This window comes from Ornithorhynchus anatinus, chromosome 5, assembly GCF_004115215.2.
Source record: "Ornithorhynchus anatinus isolate Pmale09 chromosome 5, mOrnAna1.pri.v4, whole genome shotgun sequence".
In the NCBI taxonomy this organism is placed as follows: domain Eukaryota; kingdom Metazoa; phylum Chordata; class Mammalia; order Monotremata; family Ornithorhynchidae; genus Ornithorhynchus; species Ornithorhynchus anatinus.
The window spans coordinates 104513727-104541317 of NC_041732.1; the positions used below are offsets into that span (position 1 = coordinate 104513727).

The following is a 27591-nucleotide window of genomic DNA, read 5'->3' on the forward strand; positions in this document are numbered from 1 at the left end:
CCAAGCTGCTTCTCTAATTCACGCTCGGGTCCTGTCACTCCCCTCCAAAACCTCCAGTGGTTGCCCATCAACCTCCACAAGAAACAAAAACTCCTCACTCTGGGCTTCGAGGCCGTCCGTCCCCTCGCCCCCTCCCACCTCTCCTCCCTTCTCCCTTTCCGCCGCCCGCCCCGCCCGCTCCGCTCCTCCGGTCGCCCGCCTCCTCGCCGTCCCCCGGTCTCGCCCGTCCCGCCGTCGACCCCCGGCCCACGCCCTCCCACGGTCCCGGAAGGCCCTCCCTCCTCGCCTCCGTCGAACTCACTCTCTTCCCCTCTTCGAAACCCTACTGAGAGCTCACCTCCTCCGAGAGGCCTTCCCAGATTGAACTCCCCTTTTCCCTCTGCTCCCTCTACCGCCCCCCCCTTCGCCTCTCCTCAGCTAAGCCCTCTTCTCCTCCCTTTCCCTCTCCTCCTCCCCCTCTCCCTTCCCCTCCCCTCAGCACTCTGCTCATCTGTCTACATATTATTACCCTATTTATTTTGTCACTGAGGTGTCCTTCCCCTTGATCCTATTTATCGTGATTATGTTGTCTTGTTTCGTCCGTCCGTCTCCCCCGATTAGACCGTAAGCCCGTCAGCGGGCAGGGACTGTCTCTCTCTGTTGCCGAATTGCACATTCCAAGCGCTTAGTCCAGTGCTCCGCACACAGTAAGTGCTCAATAAATACTAGTGAATGAATGAATTCATCCAGTCATATCTATTGAACGCTCACTGTGTGCGGAGCACTGGACTGAGCGGTTGGAAAGTACAACTCGGCAACTCGGCCTTTAAAGCGCCTTCGGAAAGAGCCGTCGAGAGTCACCGTAAAAGGAACGGAATAGACTCCGTCGGCGGCTAAGACTGGGGCGGCTAATTGCCCGGCATGGCCCGGGCTCCTCCTCCAGTCCAGGGTGACGACCAGTAAGGCGCTGGGAATTGCTTCTCCTCCTCCCATCGCTTCTCCCTCCCTTGACCGGATGCCATCTTCTGCCCGAGGAAAGGAGCCGGGCCCCGTGACCTCATCGTCTTGGTCAGACTTTCCTGGGAGCCTGGAAGCTCGGCCTTTGAAGTTTCTATTCGACTTGTTTGACTCAAGAGGAGAACGATCCAAAACCTAGAGCCAAACGTATCCTCGCTGTCGACGCCTTCTTTTTTCCTGGACTGGGCCTTTCTCCCTCGCCCCCACTCCTGTTTTCTGGGGTGTTTTCTGCAATACCCCAAAACCTTGCCGTGAATATTAGACTGCGCGCCCGTCAATGGGCCGGGATTGTCTCCATCTGTTGCCGAATTGTCCATTCCAAGCGCTTAGTCCAGTGCTCTGCACCTAGTAAGCGCTCAATAAATACTATTGAATGAATGCATGGCTCCCGACCTCCCCTCCCGGAGCTTGGCTCGATGCTTCTCGTTCGAATTAATCAAAAGCATACATTCGGCTGTTATTTTGCAAGATCTCATCCCAGTCCTTGGGGATGAGATTTAATTCATAATCTTAGAACTCCGGGCTTGCGGGAAAGCCTGAGAGGTCATCTGGTCCGGCCCCCTGCCTTCGTGCAGAGCCACCCTGGCCTGGTGGGATTTGGGTCAGCGTGGGGGGAAAGGGGAGTTCATCCGTTCGTTCATTCTCAGTCGTGTTTATTCAGCGCTTACTGTGTGCAGAGCACTGTACTAAGCGGTTGGAAGGTGCAATTCGGCCACAGATAGAGACCATCCCTACCCAACAATGGGCTCTCGGTCAAGAAGGGTGAGACAGACAACGAAACAAAACAAGTAGGCATCAATAGCATCAAAATAATAATGATGGCATTTGTTAATAATAATAATGTTGGTATTTGTTAAGCGCTTACTACGTGCAGAGCACTGTTCTAAGCGCTGGGGGAGACACGGGGGAATCAGGTTGTCCCACATGGGGCTCACAGTCTTAATCCCCATTTTACAGATGAGGTAACTGAGGCCCAGAGAAGTTAAGTGACTTGCCCACAGTCACACAGCTGACAAGTGGCAGAGCCGGGATTCGAACTCATGACCTCTGACTCCAAAGCCCATGCTCTTTCCACTGAGCCACGCTGCTTAAGCGCTTACTATGTGCCAAGCACTGTCTAAGCGCTGGGGGAGATACCAGGTCATCAGGTTGTCCCACGTGAGGCTCCCAGTCTTCATCCCCATTTGACAGGTGAGGGAACTGAGGCTCAGAGAAGTGAAGTGACTGGCCCAGAGTCACACAGGGGACAAGAGGCGGAGCCTGGATTAGAACCCAGGACCTTCTAACTCCCAGCCCGGGCTCTTTCCACTAAGCCACGCGGCTTCTCTCTTTTCATTCCAGGATGTCCGGGGGAAACGCGATCGAACGTCTAACGGATAAGGCCGATGTGCTCTGAGGGGAAGCCCCAGGGAGGAATCTTGGGGGACTCTTAATGCTTGTCTTCCCCTCCTTTCATTTAATCGTATTGATTGAGCGCTTACTGTGTGCAGAGCAATGGGCTGAGCGCTTGGGAGAGGACAATACAACAATAAACGGTGACATTCCCTGCCTACAGCGAGTTTACAGTCCTGACGAACAGCAATAGAAATAAATAAAATGAGAGATACGGACCATCAGCGGTGCGGAGCTGGGAGGGGGAAAGAGCAAAGGGTGCGAGTCAGGGCGACGCAGAAGGGAGTGGGAGATGACTGTGAGCCCCACGTGGGACACCCTGATGATCTTGAATCTACCCCAGTGCTTGGCACATAGTAAGCGCTTAATTAATTAATTGATAAGGGTATTTGTTAAGCGCTTACTACGTGCCGAGCACTGTTCTAAGAGCCGGGGGAGATACAGGGTCAGCAGATTGTCCCACGTGGGGCTCACATTTTTTTAATCCCCATTTTTCCAGATGAGGTCACTGAGGCTTAGAGAAGTGAAGTGACTTGCCCAAAGTCACCCAGCAGACTAGTGGCAGAGCTGGGATTTGAACCCACGACCTCTGACTCCCAAGCCCGGGCTCTTTCCGCTAAGCCACGCTGCTTAACGAATACCGTCATTGGACTGTAAGCCTGTCAATGGGCAGGGATCGTCTCTATCTGTTGGCGAATTGTCCATTCCAAGCGCTTAGTACAGTGCTCTGCACATAGTAAGGGCTCAATAAATACTAATGAATGAATGAATTATTGTTATTAGTATGAAGAAAAGTGGGGCTTAGTCAGGGAAGGCCTCTTGGAGGAGATGGGGCTTCAGTAAGGCTTTGAAGAGGGGGAGAGTCTTTGTCTGGGGGACTTGAGGAGGGGCTGATTATGGTATTTGTTAAGCGCTTACTATGTGCCAGGCACTGTACTAAGCACTGGGGTAGTTACGAGCAAATCGGGTTGGACACAGTCCCTGTCCCACGTGGGGCTCCCGGTCTCCATCCCCCTTTTACAGACGGGGTCACTGAGGTGCAGAGAAGCCAAGTGACTTGCCTGAGGTCGCTCAGCAGACATAATAATAATAATGTTGGTATTTGTTAAGCGCTTACTATGTCCCGAGCACTGTTCTAAGCGCTGGGGGAGATACAGGGTCATCGGGTTGTCCCACGTGGGGCTCACGGTCTTCATCCCCATTTGACAGATGAGGTAACCGAGGCACCGAGAAGCCAAGTGACTTGCCCACTGTCACACGTCGCAGAGGCGGAATTAGAACCCGTGACCTCCGACTCCCGTGCTCTATCCACAGTCTCCGTGGGCAGAAAATGCATCTGTTTATCGTTGCGCTGCCCCTTCCCCGGCGCTGAGCACAGAGCCGTGCACACAGTAAGCAGTCAATAAATACAATCGACTGGCTTTTTTAAAAATGGTATCGGTACCGTTTGCTTAGTACAGTGTCTGAAGCAGCCTGGCGTAGTGGGTCGAGCCCGGGCCTGGGAGTCAGAAGGTCATGGGTTCTAATTCCGGCTCCGCCACCTGTCTGGGGGTGCTGAGCAGTTTGGAGGGTCAGTCCAACAGCAAGGGGGAATATCTTTCTCCTTTCGACCACGTTTTGACCACCTTTCGACCACGTTTGACAGTTTGACGAAGGGAAGCAGTGTGGCTCCATGGAAAGAGCCCGGGCTTGGGAGTCGGAGGTCACGGGTTCGAATCCCAGCTCTGCCACTTAGCTGTGTGACTGTGGGCAAGTCACTTCACTTCTCTGGGCCTCAGTTCCCTCATCTGGAAAATGGGAATGAAGACTGCAAACCTCACCTGGGACAACCTGATGACCCTGTATCTATCCCAGCGCTTAGAACAGTGTCTCTACACTGAGAGAGTATTACAGGCTCTCCTGTAACATCCCGGCTGGCTCTTGTAATATCCCGGCTAGACTACCGTGTCGGCCTTCTCTCCGACCTCCCTTCCTCCTCTCTCCCCCAGCTCCGGTCTATTCTTCACACCGCCGCCCGGCTCATCTTCCTGCAGAAAGGCTCCGGGCCTGTCACTCCCCTCCTTAAACACCTCCAGTGGTTGCCCATCGACCTCCGCACGAAACAAAAACTTCTCACTCTAGGCTTCGAGGCCGTCCATCCCCTCGCCCCCTCCTACCTCTCCTCCTTCTCCCTTTCCGCCGGCCACCCCGCACGCTCCGCTCCTCCGGTCGCCCGCCTCCTCGCCGTCCCCCGGTCTCGCCCGTCCCGCCGTCGACCCGCGGTCCCGGAAGGCCCTCCCTCCTCGCCTCCGCCGAACTCACTCTCTTCCCCTCTTCCCCTCTTCAAAACCCTACTTAAAGCTCACCTCCTCCGAGAGGCCTTCCCACACTGAGCTTCCCCTTTTCCCCCTGCTCCCTCTCTGCTCCCCCTTCGCCTCCCCTCAACTAAGCCCCCTTTCCCCCCTTTCCCTCCGCTCCTCCCCCTCTCCCATCCCAGCCCCTCGGCACCGTACTCGTCCGCTCGACCGTCTGTATCTTCGTCACCCTATTTATTTTGTTTAATGAGACGTACATCGCCCTCATTCTATTTTATTCGCCATCGTTTTAATGAGACGTCCTTCCCCTCGACTCTATCTATCGCCGTCGTTCTCGTCCGTCCGTCTCCCCCGATTAGACCGTGAGCCCGTCGGAGGGCGGGGACCGTCTCTATCTGTTGCCGATCTGTCCGTTTCAAGCGCTTAGTCCGGTGCTCTGCACGTAGTAAGCGCTCAATAAATATTATCGAATGAATGAACAGTGCTCTGCACATAGTAAGCGCTTAACAAATATCAACATTATTATTATTATTATATCTTGCTGTGGGATGCTAAATCAGGAAGTCTGGCAATATATTTACTGAGCGCTTACTGTGTGTAGAACACTGTACAAAGCGCTTGGGAGAGGACAGTAGAACAATATAACAGACACAATCCCTGCCCACAACGAAATAAGGCCAACACATTTCCGGTGAGCGTGGTCACCCTGGAAATCCCCCTCAGGAAGTCCTTTCTGGATACTGAATTCCCGCAATAGGCCCCATTTTTTATTTCTTCATGATATTTGTTAAGCGCTTACTATGTGCCAGGCTCTGTAATAATAATAATAATAATGTTGGTATTTGTTAAGCGCTTACTATGTGCAGAGCACTGTTCTAAGCGCTGGGGGAGATACGGGGTCATCGGGTTGTCCCGTGTGAGGCTCCCAGTCTTCATCCCCATTTTACAGACGAGGTAACTGAGGCCCAGAGAAGTGAAGTGACTTGCCCACAGTCACACAGCTGATAAGTGGCAGAACCGGGATTCGAATCCATGACCTCTGACTCCCAAGCCCGGGCTCTTTCCACTGAGCCACAGGATGAGAAGCAGCATGGCTTAGTGGGTAGAGCCCGGGCCTGGGAGGAAGAGGGACCTGGGTTCTAATCCCGGCTCTGCCATATGTCTGCTTGTGTGACCTTGGGCATGTCACTTCACTTCTCTGGGCCTCAGTGACCTCATCTGGAAAATGGGGATTAGAGTGCGATCCCCACGAGGGACAGGGACTGTGGCCAACCTTATTACCTTGTATCTCCCCCAGCTCTTGGAACAGTGCTTGGCACATAGTAAGCGCTTAGCTTGTACCGTCATTATTGTTAGATCTATCTCTCCCCTCTCCCCTTTTGACTCTGGAATGGGGAAAGGCTGATTTTTTTAATTTTTAAAAAAATTTTAATGGTATTTGTCAAGTACCAAGACAGACACTGTACTAAACGCTGAGGGAGATACAAAGTAATCAGTCGGACCCAGTCCCCGTCCCCCGTGGGGCTCCCAGTCTTCACCCCCATTTTCCAGAGGAGGGAACTGAGGCCCAGAGAAGTGAAGCGACTGGCCCGACGTCACCCAGGAGACGAGTGGCGGAGCCGGGATTCGAACCCACGACCTCTGCCTCCCAGGCCCGGGCTCTTTCCACTGAGCCACGCGGCTTATCAAATGGAAAGCAGACTCCCCCCGCCCCCCCCCCAGCTCTGCCAGCGGTTTGCTCTAGTTCTACCCGCATTTCAAAATCCATGCATTCAATCATATTTATTGAGCGCTGACTGTGTGCAGGGCACTGTGCTAAGCGCTCGGGGAAGTACAATCCAGCAATAAAGAGAGACAATCCCTGCCCACAACGAGCTCACGGTCTAGTTACCTTTCTGCCCGAAGGCCGGGGGCTGGCTCGGGTCTCCTCCAAGAAGCCTTCCCCGATTATGCCCTCCTCTTCTCTTCTCCCCCTCCCTCTCATTCATTCATTCAACCGCATTTATTGAGCGCTTACTATGTGCAGAGCACTGTACTAAGCGCTTGGAATGGACAATTGGGCAACAGATGGAGACCATCCCTGCCCAATGACGGGCTCACGGTCTAATCTAAGAGAAGCAGCGTGGGTCAGTGGAAAGAGCCCGGGCTTGGGAGTCAGAGGTCAGGGGTTCGAATCCCGGCTCTGCCACTCGTCAGCTGGGTGACCGTGGGCGAGTCATTCCACTTCGCTGGGCCTCAGTTCCCTCATCTGTCAAATGGGGATGAAGACTGTGAGCCCCACGTGGGACAACCTGATGACCCTGTATCTCCCCCAGCGCTTAGAACGGTGCTCTGCACGTAGTAAGCGCTTAACAAATACCAACATTATTATTATTATTATTATTATTATTAATCTCAGTCTCCCCCTCTAGACAGTGAGCTCATCGTGGGCAGGAGTGGGTCCCTCCGTTATTACACCGTCCTCTCCCAAGCGCTTCGTAGAGTGCTCTGCACACAGTGGGCGCCCGGTGAACACGACTGAACAGTAAAATGACTTCTCAAGGAGCTGCTTGGGTCTTCCCTGCAGTTAGTTAATAATGTTGGTATTTGTTAAGCGCTCATTATGTGCAAAGCACCGTTCTAAGCGCTGGAGGGATACAAGGTGATCAGGTTGTCCCACGTGGGGCTCACAGTTTTAATCCCCCTTTTACAGATGTGGTCACTGAGGCACAGGGAAGTGAAGCGACTCGCCCAAAGTCACCCAGCTGGCGAGCGGCGGAGCCGGGATTCGAATCCATGACTTCTGACTCCCAAGCCCGGGCTCTTTCCACTGAGCCACGCTGCTTCCCTAGTCAGGGTATTTATTGAGCGCTTACTGCGTGCAGAGCACTGTCCTAAGCGCTGGGCGCCTGGGAGAGTGCAATAGATGTCTCCGCCCCTTCTGTCCACCCGCAGGGGCTCCCGGGGTGGCTACGGTAGTCTCCGGCCCCTCGGACCCCAGAGACCCCTCAGACCTCAGAGACCCCTCCCTCATGTGGAGACACAGTGGACCGTCGTGGTTGCCTTCTCTGGTGGTTGCCTACGCTGGAGCCTCCTCCCCCTCCCATCCTTTAACCGTCGGAGTTCCTCGAGGGTCAGTTCTCGGCCCTCTTCCGTTCTCCATTTACACTCACTCCCTCGGTGAACTCATCCGCTCTCACGGCCTCGACTACCATCTCTACGCAGATGACACGCGGATCTACATCTCCGCCCCCGTCCTCTCCCCCTCCCTTCGGGCTCGCGTCTCCTCCCGCCTCCGGGACGTCTCCGCCCGGATGTCGGCCCGCCGCCTAAAACTCGACACGAGCGAGACCGAGCTCCTCGTCTTCCCTCCCGAACCCGGTCCTCTCCCGGACTTCTCTATCACCGTCGATGGCGCGACCGTCCTTCCCGTCCCGCAGGCCCGCGATCTCGGTGTCATCCTCGACTCGTCCCTCTCGTTCACCCCACGCATCCTATCCGTCACCGAGACCCGCCGGTCTCACCTCTACGATATCGCCGAGATCCGCCCTCTCCTCTCCACCCAGACGGCTACCTTACCGCTACGGGCTCTCGTTATATCCCGGCTAGACTACCGTGTCGGCCTTCTCTCTGACCTCCCTTCCTCCTCTCTCGCCCCGCTCCGGTCTATCCTTCACTCCGCCGCCCGGCTCATCTTCCCGCAGAAACGATCTGGGCGTGTCACTCCCCTTCTTAAACAACTCCGGTGGTTGCCCGTCGACCTCCGCTCCAAACAAAATCTCCTCACTCTAGGCTTCGAGGCTCTCCATCACCTCGCCCCTTCCTACCTCTCCTCCCTTCTCTCTTTCTACCGCCCACCCCGCCCGCTCCGCTCCTCCGCCGCCCGCCTCCTCGCCGTCCCTCGGTCTCGCCCGTCCCGCCGTCGACCCCCGGGTCGCGTCCTCCCGCGGTCCCGGAACGCCCTCCCTCCTCGCCTCCGCCGAACCGATTCTCTTTCCCTCTTCGAAACCCTACTTAAAAATCACCTCCTCCGAGAGGCGTTCCCAGACTGAGCTCCTCGTCCCCCTCTACTCCCTCTGCCATCCCCCCTTTACCTCTCCGCAGCTAAAGCCTCATTTTCCCCTTTTCCCTCCGCTCCTCCACTTCTCCCTTCCCATCCCCACGGCACCGTACTCGTCCGCTCGACCGTATATATTTTCGTTACCCTATTTATTTTGTCAATAAATTGTACATCGCCTCGATTCTATTTAGTCGCCATCGGTTTTTACGAGATGTTCTTCCCCTCGAGGTTGTTTATTGCCATTGTTCTCGTCTGTCCGTCTCCCCCGATCAGACCGTAAGCCCGTCAAACGGCGGGGACCGTCTCTATCTGTTGCCGACTTGTTCATCCCAAGCGCTTAGTACAGTGCTCTGCACATAGTAAGCGCTCAATAAATACTATTGAATGAATGAATGAATGAATGGAGGCCGGGAAGACCGGGGGTGTTGGTGTGAGTGTGGGGGGTGTGTGTACGTTTGTGTACATGTGTTTATTCATTCATTCATTCAATAGTACTTATTGAGCGCTTACTAGGTGCAGAGCACTGTACTAAGCGCTTCGAATGGACAAATCGGCAACAGAGACCGTATGTGTGGGCCAGCTGTCACCTTGTCCCCCGGCTGCAGGGCGCATCGCCGCCCTTGTGTGCGCGCTTGGGTGTGTGTGTGTTTGTGTGGACACTGGCTGTCGCCTTGGGCATCACTGACGCTCTGTGTGTGTGCGTGCGTGTGTGCACGTGTGTGTGGTTTTGTGTGTGTGGGTTGGTCTGTGAATGAGAGGAAGCTGGTGCGTGGTCTGTCCCTCTCTCTCGCCCTTGACGCCCGTCTGCGGGCGCATGAGGGACCGTGGGTGCGTGGCGGTGTGTGTGTGGGGTGTGTGTGTGTGTGTGTGTGTGTGTGGTGTGTGTGATGTGCAGAGAGTGTGTGTGTACGTGTGTGGGAGCACGCAGGGAGGCCACAGGCTGCCCGTCGGCCCGTGTTCCTCACCTTGTCTCCGGGCTGCGGGCGCATGACGGACATCGGGTGGGTGTGTGTGTGGCGTGAGTGGGTGCGTGTGTGGTGTGCAGTGTGTGTGTGTGGTGTGCGGTGTCTGTGGTGTGCAGAGTGCGTGTGTGTGTGAGTGTGTGTGTGAGCACGCAGGGAGGCCACCCGCTGCCCGTCGGCCCGTGTTCCTCACCTTGTCTCCGGGCTGCGGGCGCACGAGGGACACCGGGTGTGTGTGAGGTGTGAGGGTGGGGGGTGTGTGTGCTGTGCAGTGTGTGAGAGTCGAGCAGTGTGCGAGAGTCGTGCGGTGTGTGTGAGCGCGCGGGGAGGCCACCCCCTGGCCCTCGGCCGGCGTTCCTCACCTTGTCTCCGGGCTGCGGGCGCATGACGGACACGCGGTCGTACCCCTTCCTCAGCAGAATCCACAGGGCGTCCAGTTTCCCCTGCAAGACCGGAGGCCGCCGTCAGAGACCCCCGTCCTCTCCCAGAGACCCCCCCCCCCGCCCTCAGAGACCGCACCTCGCCCCCCGGCCCGGGCCCTCGGACACATCCTCCCGACCCCCGGCGCCGCTCACCGTCCACCCGGCGCTTAGCACGGTGCCTGGCCCATAGTAAGCGCTCACCCGATACCATGGTCATCAAAAGCAGCGTGGCTCAGTGGCTTGGGAGTCAGGGGTCATGAGTTAGAATCCCGCCTCTGCCACTTGTCAGCTGTGTGATGGTGAGCGAGTCACTTCACGTCTCTGGGCCTCAGTTCCCTCATCTGGAAAATGGGGATTGACCGTGAGCCTCACGTGGGACAACCTGATGACCCTGCGTCTACCCCGGCGCTTAGAACAGCGCTCGGCACACAGTGAGCGCTTAACAGATACCAACATTAGTATTATCTCGGAGAGCAGAGGGCGTCGGATGGCTCAGAGTCCCCTGCCCGGAAAAAACTACACCGGACATTTCCTCGGGGCAGGGCTCCTCTCTCATAATTATTATTATTATTCTCATGGTATCGGTTAAGCGCCTACTATGTGCCGAGCGCTGTTCTGAGCGCTGGGGGAGATACAAGATAATCAGGTTGTGGGGCTCACGGTCTTCACCCCCATTTTCCAGACGAAGTAACTGAAGCACAGAGAAGTGAAGTGACTTGCCCTAGTCACACAGCAGACAGGTGGTGGAGCCGGAATTAAAACCCACGTCCTCTCACTCCCAAACCTATGCTCTTGCCACTCAGCCATGCTTACCCGGCGCTTAGAACAGTGCTCGGCACATAGTAAACGCTTAATAATAATAATAATAATAATAGTGTTGGTATTTGTTAAGCGCTTACTATGTGCCGAGCACTGTTCTAAGCGCTGGGGGGATACAAGGCGATCAGGTTGTTCCACATGAGGCTCACAGTTAATCCCCATTTTACAGATGAGGTAACTGAGGCACGGAGAAGTGAAGTGACTCGCCCACAGTCAGCTGACAAGTGGCAGAGGCGGGATTCGAACCCATGACCTCTGACTCCCAAGCCTGTGCTCTTTCTATTGAGACACCTTCATTATTATGATTATTACTATGTGCCAGGCACTGTAATAACGTTGGTATTGGTTAAGCGCTTATTATGTGCAGAGCACTGTTCTAAGCCCTGGGTTAGATACAGGCTAATTACGTAGTCTCACGTGAGGCTCACAGTCTTCATCCCCATTTTCCAGGTGAGGGAACCGAGGCCCAGAGAAGTGAAGTGACTCGCCCACAGTCACCCAGCTGACAAGTGGCCGAGCCGGGATTCGAACCCATGACCTCCGACTCCCAAGCCCGGGCTCTTCCCACCGAGCCACGCTGCTTCTCTACTAAACACTGGGGTGGATACAAGCAAATCAGAGTGGAGGCGGCCCCTGTCCCACGTGGGGCTCACCGTCTTCATCCCCATTTCCCGGATGAGGGAACTGAGGCCCGGAGAAGCCAAGTTCATTCACTCATTCATTCAATAGTATTTATTGAGCGCTTACTATGTGCAGAGCACTGTACTAAGCGCTTGGGATGAACAAGTCGGCAACAGATAGAGACGGTCCCTGCCAAGTGACTTGTCCCAGATCACTCAGCAGACAAAGGGTCGAGCCGGGATTAGAACCCATGACCTTCTAACTCCCAGGTCTGGATCTTTCCACTGGGCCACGCTGCTTCTCCCCTCCTTTTTTTTTCTTTAAATGGTATTTGTTAGGTCCTTACTATAGGCCAGGCACTGTACCGAGTGCTGGGGTAGACGCAAGCTCATTCATTCATTCCTTCAATAGTATTTATTGAGCGCTTACTCTGTGCAGAGCACTTTACTAAGCGCTTGGAATGGACAAATCGGTAACAGATAGAGACGGTCCCTGCCCTCTGACGGGCTTACGGTCTGATCGGGGGAGACGGACAGACAAGAATCAGGGTGGACGCAGTCCCTGTCCCCATGGGGCTCCCGGTCTTCATCCCCATTTTCCAGATGAGGTCACTGAGGCCCAGAGAGGTGAAGCGACTTGCTTGAAAAATCACACAACACACAAGTGACAGAGCCGGGATTAGAACCCAGGTCCCTCTGACTCCCGGGCCCAGGCAGAGCACTGCATTAAGAGCCCGGGAGACGACAATATAACAATCAGTCGATCGATCGTATTTATTGAGCGCTTACTGTGTGCAGAGCACCTTACTGAGCGCTTGGGAGGGGACAATAGAAGAGAGTTGGTGGATAAAGTCCCTGACCACGACGCTCAGTCGGGAAGCAGCGCGGCTCAGTGGAAAGAGCCCGGGCTCGGGAGTCAGAGGTCATGGGTCCGACTCCCGGATCCGCCACTCGTCGGCTGTGTGACCGTGGGCGAGTCACTTCACTTCTCTGGGCCTCAGTTCCCTCCTCTGGAAAAGGGGGGTGAAGACTGTGAGCCTCACGAGGGACCACCCGATGACCCCGGATCTCCCCCAGCGCTTAGAACAGTGCTCTGCACATAGTAAGCGCTTAACAAATACCAACATTATTAGGGGGAGACGGACGTGAATAGATGAGGGAGGTGGATGTAAGCGACCTGGGGGATGGAGCGGGGGATGAAGGAAGGGAGCGAGTCGGGGCGACGCAGAAGGGAGCGGGAGAAGAGGAGAGGAGGGCGCGGTCAGGGAAGGCCTCTGGGAGGAGGTGGGCCTGAAATAAGGCTTTGAAGAGGGGGAGAGGGATCGTGTGTGGGATTGGAGGAGGGAGGGCGTCCAGCACAGAGGCGGGACGCGGGCCGGGGACGGACGGCGGGCCGGGCGAGCCGGAGGCCCGGGGTGGAGGCGAACGACGGCGGAGGAGCGGGGCGTGCGGCCCAGGGTGGAGGAGGAGGAGAGGAGGGAGGGGAGGCCGGAGGGGGCCGGAGGACGGACGGGCTTTAGAGCCGACGGGGACCGGTTTCTGTCTGATGGGGAGGTGGACGGGCAACTAGTGGAGCGTCTTGAGGAGCGGGGAGACGTGGACTGACGGTTTTTGTGGGAAAATGATGCGGGCGGCAGAGTGAAGGATGGACCGGAGCGGGGAGAGACGGGAGGCCGGGAGGTCGGCTGATACAGTAATCAGCACGGCGTAGTGGTTAGAGCCAGGGCCTGGGAGTCGGAAGGTCATGGGTTCTAATCCCAGCTCCGCCACTTGTCTGCTGCGTGACCTTGGGCGAGTCACTTTGCTTCTCCGGGCCTCAGTGACCTCCTCTGGGAAACAGGAGTTGGGAGTTGCAGGCAGGAAACGGCCCAGTGGGGAGAACCCGGGCCTGGGAGTCGGAAGACCTGAGTTCTAATAATAATAATAAGGTTGGTATTTGTTAAGCGCTTACTCTGTGCAGAGCACTGTTCTAAGCGCTGGGGGAGATACAGGATCATCGGGTTGTCCCTCGTGAGGCTCACAGTTCATCCCCACTTTATAGATGAGGGAACTGAGGCCCAGAGAAGGGAAGTGACTTGCTCGGGGTCACACAGCTGACCAACGGCGCAGCCGGGATTCAAACCCATGACCTCTGACTCCCAAGCCCGGGCTCCTTCCACGGAGCCACCCTGTTTCTCTACTGCGTGACCTTGGGCAAGTCACTTCACTTCTCTGGGCCTCAGTGACACCATCTCTAAAATGGGGATGGAGCCCGTGAGCCTCACGTGGGACAGGGACCGGGTCCAACCGGATTTGCCGGTGTCCACCCCGGCGCTTAGTTCCTAGTGCTGGGTACCTAGTAAGCGCTTAAAAAAGACCATCATCGTGACTGTTATTATTATTATTATTATTAATCAAGGCAGGATAGGATAAGTGCTTGGATTAAGGTGGTGGCCATTTGGGTGGAGAGGATGGAGCAGATTTTAGCGATGCCGTAAAGGTGGGGACCGACAAGATTAGGTGACGGATTGAATATTCATTCATTCGATGGTACTTACCGAGCGCTTACTCTGTGCAGAGCACTGTACTAAGCGCTTGGAATGGACAACTGGGCAACAGATAGAGACGACAGATGGATTTCTTTGGTTAATGAAATGTGCATCGCCTTGATTCTCTTCATTCGCTGTTGTTTTAATGAGATATTCGTCCCCTCGATTCTATTTATTGTTATTGTTCTTGTCCGTCCGTCTCCCCCGATTAATGTTGGCATTTGTTAAGCGCTTACTACGTGCAGAGCACCGTTCTGAGCGCTGGGGCAGATACAGGGTCATCAGATTGTCCCACGTGAGGCTCACGGTCTTAATCCCCATTTTCCAGATGAGGTCACTGAGGCACAGAGAAGCGAAGTGACTCGCCCATAGTCACGCGGCTGACAAGGGGCAGAGTCAGGATAGACCGTGAGCCCGTCAACGGGCAGGGACCGTCTCTATCTGTTACCGATTTGTCCATTCCAAGCGCTTAGTACAGCGCTCCGCACGGAGTAAGCGCTCAATAAATACTATTGAATGATCCCTTCCCACCGACGGGCTCACGGTCTAATCCCCGAGGGGGCCGATCGGATAGCCTCGTATCTATCCCAGCGCTTCGAACGGGGCTTGGCACGTAGTAAGCGCTTAACAAATACCACCACCACCGTCATCGTCCCCAAATGCGCTTGCGGGCTGGGAGGAAGGGCTGGTTTTGGAAACTTGGCACCGACCAGAAAAAGGAGAGGAAAAGGCAATCCGTCCTTTCGCGGCCTCCGCATCTGGCATCGCTTAAATTCCCTCCTCCACCCCGGCGCCGGGCATTCGGGGCTCCAGCTGGCCTTGTGGCGTCTAACCAGTGCTCACCTGCCGCAGGCCCTTTCGTCTCCTCCCGTCTGCGCTGTACTGAACGCGGGGGAGAGGACGGTGGAGTTAGGAGACTCGGCCCCTGTCCCGGAGATTAGAGTCTACCGTGCGCAGAGCTCTGTACTGAGCGGTCGGGAGAGGACAGTCGAGCTGGGAAGACACGATTCCTGCCTTGGAGGAGTTTCCGATCTACTGGATACGGGGCTCTGTACTGAGCGGTCGGGAGAGGACAACTGAAATACGAAACGCGATTCCTGCCCTGGAGGAGTTTACGGTCTACTGTGTGCAGAGCACTGTACTGAACGCTGGATATTGGACAACAGAGTCGGGAGACGTGATCCCTGCCCTAAAGGAAGACTACTGTGTGCCGAGCACTGTACCGAGCGCTGGGGAGAGTACGGTAGAGTCAGTAGAGATGGTCACTGCCCTGGAGGAGATTACGGTCTGCTGGGTGCAAGAGCTCTGTGCCGAGCGGTTGGGAGAGGACAACTGAGTTAGGGGACACAGTCCCTGCCCTAAAGGGAGTCTACTGTGTGCCGAGCACTGTACTGAGCGCTGGGGAGAGTACGATAGAGTCAGTAGAGATGGTCACTGCCCTGGAGGAGATTACGGTCTACTGGGTGCAAGAGCTCTGTACCGGCTCACTTCTAGACTGTGAGCCCGTTGTGGGCAGGGATTGTCTCTCTCTGTTGCTGAACTGTAGTTTCCAAGCGCTTAGCACAGTGCTCTGCACACAGTAAGCGCTCGATAAATACGATTGAATGAATGAATGAATGACTAGACTGTGAGCTCACTGCGGGCGGGGAATGCGTCGGCGATATTGCTATACCGTAGTCTCCTAAGCCCTGAACTCTACGACGTACACCGTAAGCGCTCAATAAGTAGGTGAGAACTGTACGGCACACAGTTTAGACCCCGATATGACTGTAAGCCCGTCAGTGGGCAGGGATGGTCTCTACCTGTTGCCGCATTGTCCATTCCAAGCGCTTAGTCCAGTGCTCTGCCCATAGTAAGCGCTCAATACCGCCCTGAGCGGTTGGGAGAGGACAGTTGAATGAATGAATGAATGAATGAATGAATGAATGAACAGTAAGAGCTCAATTTGCTGGTATCCACTTCAGCGCTTAGTACGGAGCCTGGCACATATTAAATACTTAACAAATACCACAATTATTATTATCATTATTAATAAACGCGATCGACATCGACAGGGACTGTGCCCAACGCGATTATCCCGCCTTTCCCCTGCCAGTCAGCAATGATAATAGTAATGGTATTTGTTAAGCAGCGCGGCTCAGTGGAAAGAGGCCGGGCTTGGGAGTCAGGGGTCGTGGGTTCGAATCCCGGCCCTGCCACGCGTCAGCTGGGTGACGGTGGGCGAGTCACTTCCCTTCTCTGGGCCTCAGTTCCCTCATCTGTAAAATGGGGATTCACCGCGAGCCTCACGTGGGACAACCTGACGAACCTCTATCTCCCCCAGCGCTTAGAACAGTGCTTGGCACATAGTAAGCGCTTAACAAATACCAACATTATCATTATTATATATTACATCTACCCCAGGGCTTAATCACGGGGCTGGAACCCAATAAACAATAAATACCCTAACTAAGTAGCTTAAAACTCCTCAACACGTCACTTCTCTGGGCCTCAGTTCCCTCCTCTGTCAAATGGGGATGAAGACCGGGAGCCTCCCGTGGGACGACCCGATGACCCCGTATCTCCCCCGGCGCTTACAACGGTGCTCGGCACATAGGAAGCGCTTAACGGATACCACCATTATTATCTGCCTCCCTCGCCAATGTGGAAAAAGTGGTAAAATGGGGAACTCCGTTCCTCTCATGCCAACCTATTCACTCTACCTCGATCTCGTCTATCTCATCACCGACCTCTCGCCCACATCCCGCCTCCGGCCTCGAACGCCCTCCCTCCTCATATCCGACCGGCAGTGACTCTCCCCGTCCTTCAAAGCCTTCCCGAAGGCCCACCTCCTCCAAGAAGCCTTCCCTGACCGCACCCTCCCCTCCCCTCCTCCCGCTCCCTTCCACGTCGCCCCGCCTCGCTCCCTTTCTTCATCCCCCCCCTCCCGGCCCCGCGCCGCTTACGTCCGTCTCCCTCATTTATTTATTTTCTACTAATACCTGTCTCCCCCTTTGAACCTGAAAGCTTTCTGTAGGCAGGGAACACGTCTAATAATAATAATGGTGGTATCTGTTAAGCGCTTACTATGTGCCGAGCGCTGTTCTAAGCGCTGGGGTAGGTATAAGGGGAGCAGGTTGTCCCACGGGGGCCTCACAGTCTTAATCCCCATTTTCCAGATGAGGTCACTGAGGCTCAGAGAATAATAATAATAATAATGTTGGTATTTGTTAAGCGCTTACTACGTGCAGAGCGCTGTTCTAAGCGCTGGGGGAGAGCCGGGGTCATCGGGTCGTCCCACGTGAGGCTCCCGGTCTTCATCCCCATTTGACAGATGAGGGAACTGAGGCCCAGAGAAGTGAAGTGACTTGTCCACGGTCACCCAGCTGACAAGTGGCAGATTTGCGATTCGAACCCGTGACCTCTGACTCCCAAGCCCGGGTTCTTCCCACTGATCCACGCTGCTTCTTCAGGTCTACCAACTCTGTTACACTGTCCTCTCCCAACCGCCTAGTACGGGCTTCGGCACACCGCAAGTGCTCGATAAATCCGAGCGACCGATGGACCGACCGACTGGAATCGAAGCAAACGTGAAGTAGAAATCCAGATAGGCCACCCCACTTGTCTCTGTCTGAATCTCTGGGGGAGGCGAAAGGCAACTCCGCATCTCGTTTGCACCGTAGACGGTCCCAGCTTGGATCCGTCTCTGTCTCACATAATAATGTTGGTATTGGTTAAGCGCTTACTCCGTGCAGAGCACCGTTCTAAGCGCTGGGGGAGATCCGGGGTCATCGGGTCGTCCCACGGGAGGCTCACAGTCTTAATTCCCCATTTTCCAGATGAGGTCACCGAGGCCCAGAGGAGTGAAGTGACTTGCCCACTGCCAGCGGGCAGAGCCGGGGATTCGAACCCACGACCTCTGACTCCCCAGCCCGGGCTCTTTCCGCTGAGCCGCGCTGCCTCTCTTGCGGCTCACGGTCTCAACCCCCCGTTTCCAGAGGAGGGAACCGGGGCCCGGGGAAGTGAAGTGACTTGGCCAGGGTCACCCAGAGGACCCGCGGCGGAGCCGGGATCAGAATCCAGGTCCTTCTGCCGCCCGGGCCCGGGTTCTCTTCCAGGAGGCCACGAAGCTTCTCGGAACGGGCTCGGAAAGTGTGTGGGTGTGTGTTTTTTTGGGGGGGGGGGGGGGAGGTGGTGGGTGCGTGTTTGCGTGTGTATATTTGTGTGGGGTGCATGAATGTGAGTCACGAGGTCCGAACCGTGTAAACATGAAGCCCGAAAGCTTTCGTTCTCCTCCCCTCGGCCTCTCTCTCCGCCCCCCAGCCAGGCCGACTTATTGAGGGTTTGCCCACTGGAGTTTACAGTTTAGAGAGGGAGACGGATATTAATAGAAATAAAGAAATTAGATATACGGACATGTAAGCGGCGTGGAGCCGGGAGGGGGGACGAAATGAAGGGAGCGAGTCGGGGCGACGCAGAAGGGAGTGGGAGAGGAGGAAATGTGGGGCTTAGTCGGGGAAGGCCTCTTGGAGGGTGTGGGCCTGCTATAAGGCTGTGAAGGGGGGGAGATTAATTGGGATTTAATAATGTTGGCATTTGTTAAGCGCTTACTATGTGCAGAGCACCGTTCTAAGCGCTGGGGGAGATACGGGGGCATCGGGTCGTCCCACGGGAGGCTCACAGTTAATCCCCCTTTTACAGATGAGGGAACTGGGGCACAGAGAAGTGAAGCGACTGGATTTGAGGCGCGAGGGCGTCCCGGGCCGGAGGCGGGACGCGGGCCGGGGGCGGGCGGCGGGCCGGGCGAGCCGGAGGCCCGGGGAGGAGGCGAGCGGCGGCGGAGGGGCGCGGCGGGCGGCCCGGGGTGGAGGAGGAGGAGGGGAGGAGGGAGGGGAGGCCGGAGGGGGCCGGGGGACGGACGGGCTTTAGAGCCGACGGGGACGGGTTTTTGTCCGCTGTGGACGTGGATGAGCAACCACTGGAGATTTTTGAGGGGGGGGGGGTGACAGGCCCACAGCCTTTCTGCAGAAAGAGAAGTATGGACCGAAGTGGGGAGAGACAGGAAGCTCCCTCTTCCTTCTGCCTCGTCTTGGCACTTGGAAATGTGACCTTTGGACACGTGATCTTCGTCCCACGTCCAAACCCACGACGCTTATGCACTGCGGTTTTAAATTATATCTCACAAATGACGTATTCATTTCTATTACCGTCTCTCGACTCTATCTATCGCCATCGTCCTCGTCCGCCCGTCTCCCCCGATCGGACCGTGAGCCCGTCCAATGGCGGGGACCGTCTCTATCTGTTGCCGACTCGTTCATTCCAAGCGCTCAGTCCGGTGCTCTGCACATAGTAAGCGCTCAATAAATACTAGCGAATGAACGAATGAATGGACTGTAAGCTCGTTACCGGTAGGGAACCTATCTGCCATCTCTGTCGTATCGTCATCTCCCAAGCGCTTAGAACAGTGCTCCATTCATTCAATAGTATTTATTGAGCGCTTACTCTGTGCAGAGCACCGGACTAAGCGCTTGGAATGGAGAAATCGGTAACAGATAGAGACGGTCCCTGCCCTTGGACGGGCACGCGGTCCAAGCGCTCAGTAATTACCACTGTTGATGATGATACGGCCATAAAATTTCCTGGCTACGGACTGTGAGCCACAGCTCAATAACTACCCTGTTGACGATGTTAAGGACGGAAGCGGCTTGGCCTAGTGGATAGAACCGGGACCCGGGACTGAGAAAGTCATGGGTTCTAAACCCGGCTCCGCCACCCGTCCCCGGGGTGACTCTGGACGGGTCGCTTCTCTGGGCCTCAGTTCCCTCGCCTGGAAAATGGGGATGAAGAGAGGGACAGGGACTGGATCTAACCCAATCATCTTGGAAACAGTCGCTCTCCCACGTGAGGCTCACACTCTTGATCCCCATTTTCCGGATGAGGGCACTGAGGCTCAGAGAAGGGAAGTGACTTGCCCGAGGTCACCCAGCAGACAAGTGGCAGAGCTGGGGGTCTAAGAGCTACCAAGCCCGTGCTCTTGCCCCTAGGCCATGCCGCTTCCCGCGTAAACCCCTTTTCCTCCGCTCCTCCTCCCCTCCCCATCGCCCCGACTCCCTCCCTCTGCTCTACCCCACCTCCGCGCCCCCTCGGCACTTGTGCGTATTTGCACATATTTATTATTATTCATATTATTCATGTTATCATTCATGTCCCTGCTCCGCCACTTGTCAGCTGTGTGACTGTGGGCAAGTCACTTCACCTCTCTGGGCCTCAGTGACCTCATCTGTAAAATGGGGATTAACCGTGAGCCTCACGTGGGACGACCCGATGAGCCCGTATCTCCCCCAGTGCTTAGAACGGTGCTCGGCACATAGTGAGCACCTGACAAATGCCAACATTATTATTATTATTATTAACTTCTCTGTGCCTCAGTCACCTCATCCGTAAAATGGAGATTAACCGTGAGCCTCACGTGGGACGACCTGGTTACCCTATATCTCCCCCAGAGCTTCCAACAGTGCTCTGCACGTAGTAAGCGCTTAACAAATACCGACATTATTATCATTTTATTTTGTTAATGAGATGCCCGTCCCCTTGACTCTATTTATTGCTATTGTTCTTGTCCGTCTCCCCCGATTAGACCGTGAGCCCGTCAATGGGCAGGGACGGTCTCTATCTGTTGCCCAATTGTCCATTCCAAGGGCTCAGTGCTCTGCACAAGGCAAGCGCTCGATAAATACTAACGAATGAATGAATTATTCTACTTATTTTATTAATGATGTATTTCTCTAATTCTATTTCTCCATTTTGATGCTATTGATGCCTCTCTACTTGTTTGGTTTTGTTGTCCGTCTCCCCCCATGAGCCCGTTGTTGGGTAGGGCTTGTCTCTATCTGTTGCCCAGTCGGACTTTCCAAGCGCTTAGTACAGTGCTCTGCCCACAGTAAGCGCTCAATAAATACGACCGAAGGAACGAAATACCACAATTCTGCATTTCCCAGGATATGGATGGCGAGCGAGGAACACACCAACCATCTCCGTTCTATTACCCTCTCCCAAGCGCCGAGTACAGTGCTCTGCACATAGTCAGAAGAATGTTGGTATTTGTTAAGCGCCTACTAAGCGCCGAGCACTGTTCTAAGCGCTGGGGTAGATACAGGGGAATCGGGTTGTCCCACGTGGGGCTCACGGTCTTCATTCCCATTTTACAGTTGAGATAAGTGAGGTCCTAAGAAGTTAAATAATAATAGTAATAATAATAATGTCGGTATTTGTTAAGCGCTCACTATGCGCAGAGCCCCGTTCTAAGCGCCGGGGGAGATACAGGGTCATCGGGTCGTCCCACGTGAGGCTCCCGGTCTTCGTCCCCATTTTCCAGATGAGGTCACTGAGGCCCAGAGAAGTGAAGCGACTCGCCCCCGGTCACCCAGCTGACACGCGGCGGAGCCGGGGTTCGAACCCATGACCTCCGACTCCCAAGCCCGGGCTCTCGCCACTGAGCCACGCTGCTTCTCTAAATGACTTGCCCAAAGTCACCCGGCCGACCGGTGGCGGAGCCGGGATTAGAACCCGTGACCTCTGACTCCTAAGCCCGGCTCCTTTCCACTGAGTCGCGCTGCTCCTCTAAGCGCTCAGTAATAATAATAATAATAATAACGTCGGTATCTGTTGAGCGCCTACTATGTGCCGAGCACCGTTCCAGGCGCTGGGGGAGATACGGGGTCATCGGGTCGTCCCACGGGAGGCTCCCGGTCTTCATCCCCATTTGACAGAGGAGGGGACTGAGGCCCAGAGAAGTGAAGCGACTTGCCCACGGTCACACGGTACATATCATCTCCCGGAGTTGGGGGGGAGGGCAGGGGTACCTTGATGGGCGTGTACCACTTGCGCGGCGAGGAAGGCTGGCGCATGGCGTTGTGGAAGGCGCGGGGTTCGGGGAACTCCAGCTCGTGCTCCGGCATCTTCACCCGCGCGTTCTTGGCCTTCTCCAGCTTGGCCCCTTCCTCCGTGGAGCCTTTCTCTCCCCAGCGGACCTGCGGCCAAAATCAAAAACCACCCACCGGGCGCCGCTGGGTCGCCGGGCCCCGGCGGGAAGGACACCGGGCCACCCGAGAGGCAGAGAAGCCGGGCGGCTCAGTGGCAAGAGCCCGGGCCTGGGGGTCGGAGGACGCGGGCTCCCATCCCGCCCGGGTGACCTTGGGCCGGTCGCTTTACGATAACAACGCCTGATTATGGTACTGTTAAGCGCCTACTATTGTGCTGGGGGAGATACAAGGTCATCAGGTTGTCCCTCAGTGCCCCGGGCTTCATCCCCGTTTTCCAGGTGAGGTCACTGAGGCCCAGGGAAGGGAAGCCACTCGCCCACCGTCACCCAGTGGCGGAGCCGGGATTCGAACCCACGACCTCCGACCCCCAAGCCCGGGCTCTCGCCACTGAGCCGCGCCGCTTCTCGTCATGACGATGGTGTTCGTGGAGCGCTTACGACGGGCTAAGCACTGGGGTGGATGTAGGATGATCGGGTTGTCCCCCGAAGGGCTCACACTTCCGATCCAAGAAACGGCTAGGCTCAGGGGAAAGAGCCCGGGTTTGGGAGTCAGAGGTCGTGGGTTCTAATCCTGCCTCCGCCACTAATCGGCTGTGTGACCTTGGACAGGTCGCTTCACTTCTCTGTTCTTCATTTCCCTCCTCTGTAAAATGGGGATGAAGACTGGGAGCCCCACGTGGGACGCCCCGATGGCCTTGTATCTCCCCCAGCGCTTAGAACGGTGCTCTGCACATAGTGAGCACTTAAATAGCAACATTATTATATCATTATTATTAATAATCTGCTCTGGGCCTCAGTGACCTCATCTGTCAAATGGGGATGGAGACCGGGAGCCCCACGTGGGACGACCCGATGACCCCGTATCTCCCCCAGCGCTTAGGTCAATGCTCGGCACATAGTGAGCGCTTAACAGAATACCATCATTAATAATGATGTCGGTATCTGTTAAGCGCTCGCTCTGTGCCGAGCACCGTTCTAAGCGCTGGGGGAGACACGGGGTCATCGGGTCGTCCCACGCGAGGCTCACGGTGAATCCCCATTTTCCAGATGAGGTCACTGAGGCCCAGAGAAGTGAAGCGGCTCGCCCCGCGGTCACCCGGCTGACGAGTGGCAGGGCCGGGATTCGAACCCATGACCTCCGACTCCAAAGCCCGGGCTCTTTCCACTGAGCCACGCTGCTTATTATCGTGGCTGGAGCCCAGGCCTGGGACTCCGGCGTTCTCATCCCGACTCTGCCCCTTGTCTGCTGGGTGACCTTGGGTGAGTCACTTCACTTCTCTGGGCCTCGGTTCCCTCATCTGGAAAATGGGGATGGAGACCGCGAGGTCTCATCCGAGGTCACCCGGGGATCAGGAGCGGGGATTAGAACCCGTGACCTTCTGAATCCCAAGCAGGGGATCTAGAGCCAGGCTAGGAGCCGGGGGTCCTGACCCCCTGACCGGGGGGTCTTCGCCCACGGCGGTCAGAGCCGGGACCGGAACCCAGGCGTCCTGACTCCCGGAGCCAGGCTTTCCCCGCCCCCCGGACCCGCGGCAGGAGTCCAGTACATAGCCGGCGGGGGTGGACTCACCTCCATTCTCTTAATGCCCCCGACTCCTCGCCCGCCGTAATAAGAGGCGTCGACCGTGGGCCATTTCTTCTTCGGCAAACCGTCATCGTCTTCCTCCTGCCGGAAGGTGACGGGGGGAGTCGTTCATTCATTCGATCGTACCTGTTGAGCGCTTACTGTGTGCAAAGCACTGTGCTAAGCGCTTGAGAACAGAACAATAAACGGACGGGCTCCCCGCCCACAGGCGAGCTCACAGGCGAATTCAGGAGGGCAAACGAGTCCCAACCGCAACCGGATCCGATCAAGGAATATCGGTGGTATTTATTGAGCGCTCACTGTGCGCAGGGCACTGTACTGAGCGCTTGGGAGAGAACAAGAGGGCTAGCAGTCACGATCCCCGCCCTCGAGGAGCTTACGGTCGACAGCGGGCAGAGCACCGTACCGGACGCTCGAGAGAGTATAACGGAGAATATAACAACTAAGCCCTTGGGAGAGGACAAGAGGGTTAGTCGTTTCGGTCGTTCGTTCGTTTCATTCAGTTGTATTTATTGAGCGCTTACTGAGTGCAAAGCACTGTACTAACTGCTCAGCACTCTACTAGAGAAGCAGCGTGGCTCAGTGGAAAGAGCCTGGGCTTTGGAGTCAGAGGTCATGAGTTCGAATGCCGGCTCCGCCACTTGTCGGCTGTGTGACCGTGGGCAAGTCGCTTCTCTGGGCCTCAGTTCCCTCATCTGTCAAATGGGGATGAAGACCGTGAGCCCCACGTGGGACGACCCGATTCCCCCGTGTCTACCCCAGCGCTTAGAACAGTGGTCGGCACATAGTAAGCGCTTAACAGATACCAACGTTATTATTATTACTAAGAGCTCAGTACAGTCGACCAGCCCCACTGTACTTCTTTCACTCACTCCTTCGTTCAATTGTATTTACCGAGCGCGTCTAATGTGAGCAGGGCACTGTACTGAGTGCTTGGGAGAGCACAGTACAGTTCATCCATTCGGTTATTGTCGTACTCATTGAACGCTTACCGTGTTCAGTACTAAGCGCTTGGGAAGCACAATACAGCACTAAAGAGTGACAATCCCCGTCCTCGGTGAGCGCTCAAGAAATACGATTGAATGAATGAATGAATGAATGAATGAATGAAGTACCGTAGGGCTGCTGAACAGTACTAAGCTCTTAGCGCAGTGCTTAAGCGCTGATTAGAACCCGCGTCCTCCGACTCCCAAGCCCCGGCTCTTTCCACTAAGCCACGCCGCTTCCCACCTCTTCCTCCGCAAAGCCTTCCCCGATTCGAGAGGCAGCGCGGCTCAGTGGAAAGAGCCCGGGCTTGGGAGTCGGAGGACGCGGGCTCGAATCCCGGCTCTGCCACTTGTCAGCTGCGGGACTGTGGGCGAGTCGCTTCACTTCTCTGGGCCTCAGTCCCCTCATCTGGAAAATGGGGATGAAGAAGGTGAGCCTCCCGCGGGACCACCCGATGACCCCGTATCTCCCCCAGCGCTTAGAACGGTGCTCTGCACGGAGTAAGCGCTTAACGAATACCAACATTATTATGATTATTATTCATCCCCAATTCCCTCACTGTTATAATCCCGTCAGCCACTTCTGGAACTTTCCCCGTGAGCTTTACATCCGTCTATTCGGCCGCTGGCAATAGGCGATTGATTTATTGATAATCCTAATATCGTTGTCGCTTAGATGGGAAGCTTTCCGCGGACAGGGCAAGTCATTCTCCACTGTTTTATTTTCCCCCGAGAGCTGAGTTGGGTGCTCCGTAAATCCTCTCTTATTCCCTCTGTTGTGGAGAGTTCAGTAGAGTTAGTAGACACCATCTCTGTTGCCGACTTGTCCATTCCAAGCGCTTAGTACAGTGCTCTGCACATAGTAAGCGCTCAATAAATACTATTGAATGAATGAATCTCTGGTCTCGGGGAAAACACAGTCCACGTGTGGAGGGCACTGTAACAATAATAATAATAATAATAATGTTGGTATCTGTTAAGCGCTTACTATGTGCCGAGCACCGTTCTAAGCGCTGGGGGGAGATACGGGGGCATCGGGTCGTCCCGGGGGAGGCTCACAGTTAATCGCCATTTTACAGATGAGGGAACTGAGGCCCAGAGAAGTGAAGCGACTCGCCCACGGTCACACAGCTGACGAGTGGCAGAGCCGGGCGTCGAACTCATGACCTCTGACTCCGGAGCCCGGGCTATTTCCACTAGGCCACGCCGCTTCAACCTAGACTGTACTAAGCGTCTGGGAGAGTACGGTAAAGAGATATGATCCCTGCTCATGAGGAGCTGACTGTGTGGACGGCGCTGTACTGAACGCTTGGGAGAGACAGCAGGCCGATTAGGAATGATCCCTCCTGCCCTCGAGGAGCTGAGAGTCCTTTCATTCATTCATTCATTCATTCGATAATATTTACTGAGCGCTTCTTATGTGCAGAGCACTGTACTAAGCGCCTGGAATGGACACTTCGGCAACGGATAGAGACCGTCCCTGCCCATTGACGGGCTCACAGTCTAATCGGGGGAGACAGACAAAAACAGTAGCAATAAATAGAATCAAGGGGATTAACAAAATAAATAGGGCAATAAAAATCTAGACAGATGAGCGGACGAGTCTTCGGTATGAGTGTTCAGTATGCAGAGAACCGTACTGAGCTCCTGCGAGAGTAAGATCAAGTGAACAGCCGGACGAGATGTCAGGGCAATGGTGAGGAGGAAATGGGAAAAGCCGATGAAGTCTTTGGGTAATGATAATGATAAGAATATTTGTTAAGTTGGTATTTGTTAAGCGCTTACTACGTGCAGAGCACTGTTCTAAGCGCTGGGGTGGATACAGGGTCATCGGGTCGTCCCACGTGAGGCTCCCGGTCTTCATCCCCATTTTCCAGATGAGGGGACTGAGGCCCAGAGAAGTGAAGTGACTCGCCCACAGTCACCCAGCTGCCAAGCGGCCGAGCCGGGATTCGAACCCACGACCTCTGACTCCCAAGCCGGGGCTCTTTCCACTGAGCCACGCCGAAGTTCTTACTACGGGTCGAGCACTGTTCTAAAGGCTGGGCTACGTAGAAGCTAATCAGGTGGAACCATTTTTAAAAAACGGAGGGGCCGCGGGGGTTGGGCCCAGACCGATCCTACGCCAAGCGTACGTAAGAGAAGCAGCGTGGCGTCGTGGTTAGCGTACGACCTTGGGAGTCAGAGGGTCATGGGTTCGAATCCCCGCTCCGCCGTTTGTCTGCCGTGCCATCTAGAGCGAGTCACTTCACTTCTCTGGGCCTCAGTTGCCTCGTGGGGAAAATAATAATAATAATAATAATTTTGGTATCTGTTAAGCGCTTACTATGTGCAGAGCACCGTTCTAAGCGCTGAGGTAGATACAGGGTCATCGGGTTGTCCCACGTGGGGCTCACATTTTATAATCCCCATTTTTACAGATGAGGTCACTGAGGCCCAGAGAAGTGAAGTGACTCGCCCAAGGTCACACAGCAGACAAGTGGCGGTATTTGTTAAGCGCTCACTCTGTGCAGAGCACCGTCCTAAGCGCTGGGGGAGATACGGGGTCATCGGGTCGTCCCACGGGAAGGCTCACGGTCTTCATCCTCATTTTCCAGATGAGGTCACTGAGGCCCAGAGAAGTGAAGTGACTCGCCCACGGTCACCCGGCTGACGAGTGGCTGAGCCGGGAGCGAACCCATAATAATAATAATAATAGCGTTGGTATCTGTTAAGCGCTTACTATGTGCAGAGCTCTGTTCTAAGCGCTGGGGTAGACACACGGGAATCGGGTTGTCCCACGTGAGGCTCCCGGTCTTAACCCCCACTTTCCAGATGAGGTCACCGAGGCCCAGAGAAGTAAAGTGACTCGCCCACAGTCACCCAGCTGCCGGGTGGCAGAGCCGGGATTTGAACCCAAGACCTCCGACTCCCAAGCCCGGGCTCTTT

The 27591-nt window shown here is 55.4% G+C and overlaps 1 protein-coding gene across 1 annotated transcript in view; it reads right to left on the reverse strand.

The window, feature by feature from the left end:
* Positions 1–27591, reverse strand: part of ANTXR1 (ANTXR cell adhesion molecule 1) — a 183986-nt gene that overhangs the window by 22280 nt on the left and 134115 nt on the right. The window contains exons 15-17 of the mRNA XM_029066000.2: positions 23663–23758; positions 21914–22081; positions 10046–10126 (exon numbers count right to left, since the gene is read on the reverse strand). Of these exons, the coding sequence (XP_028921833.1) occupies positions 10046–10126; positions 21914–22081; positions 23663–23758 (345 nt within the window). The remainder of the gene's footprint in view (positions 1–10045; positions 10127–21913; positions 22082–23662; positions 23759–27591) is intronic.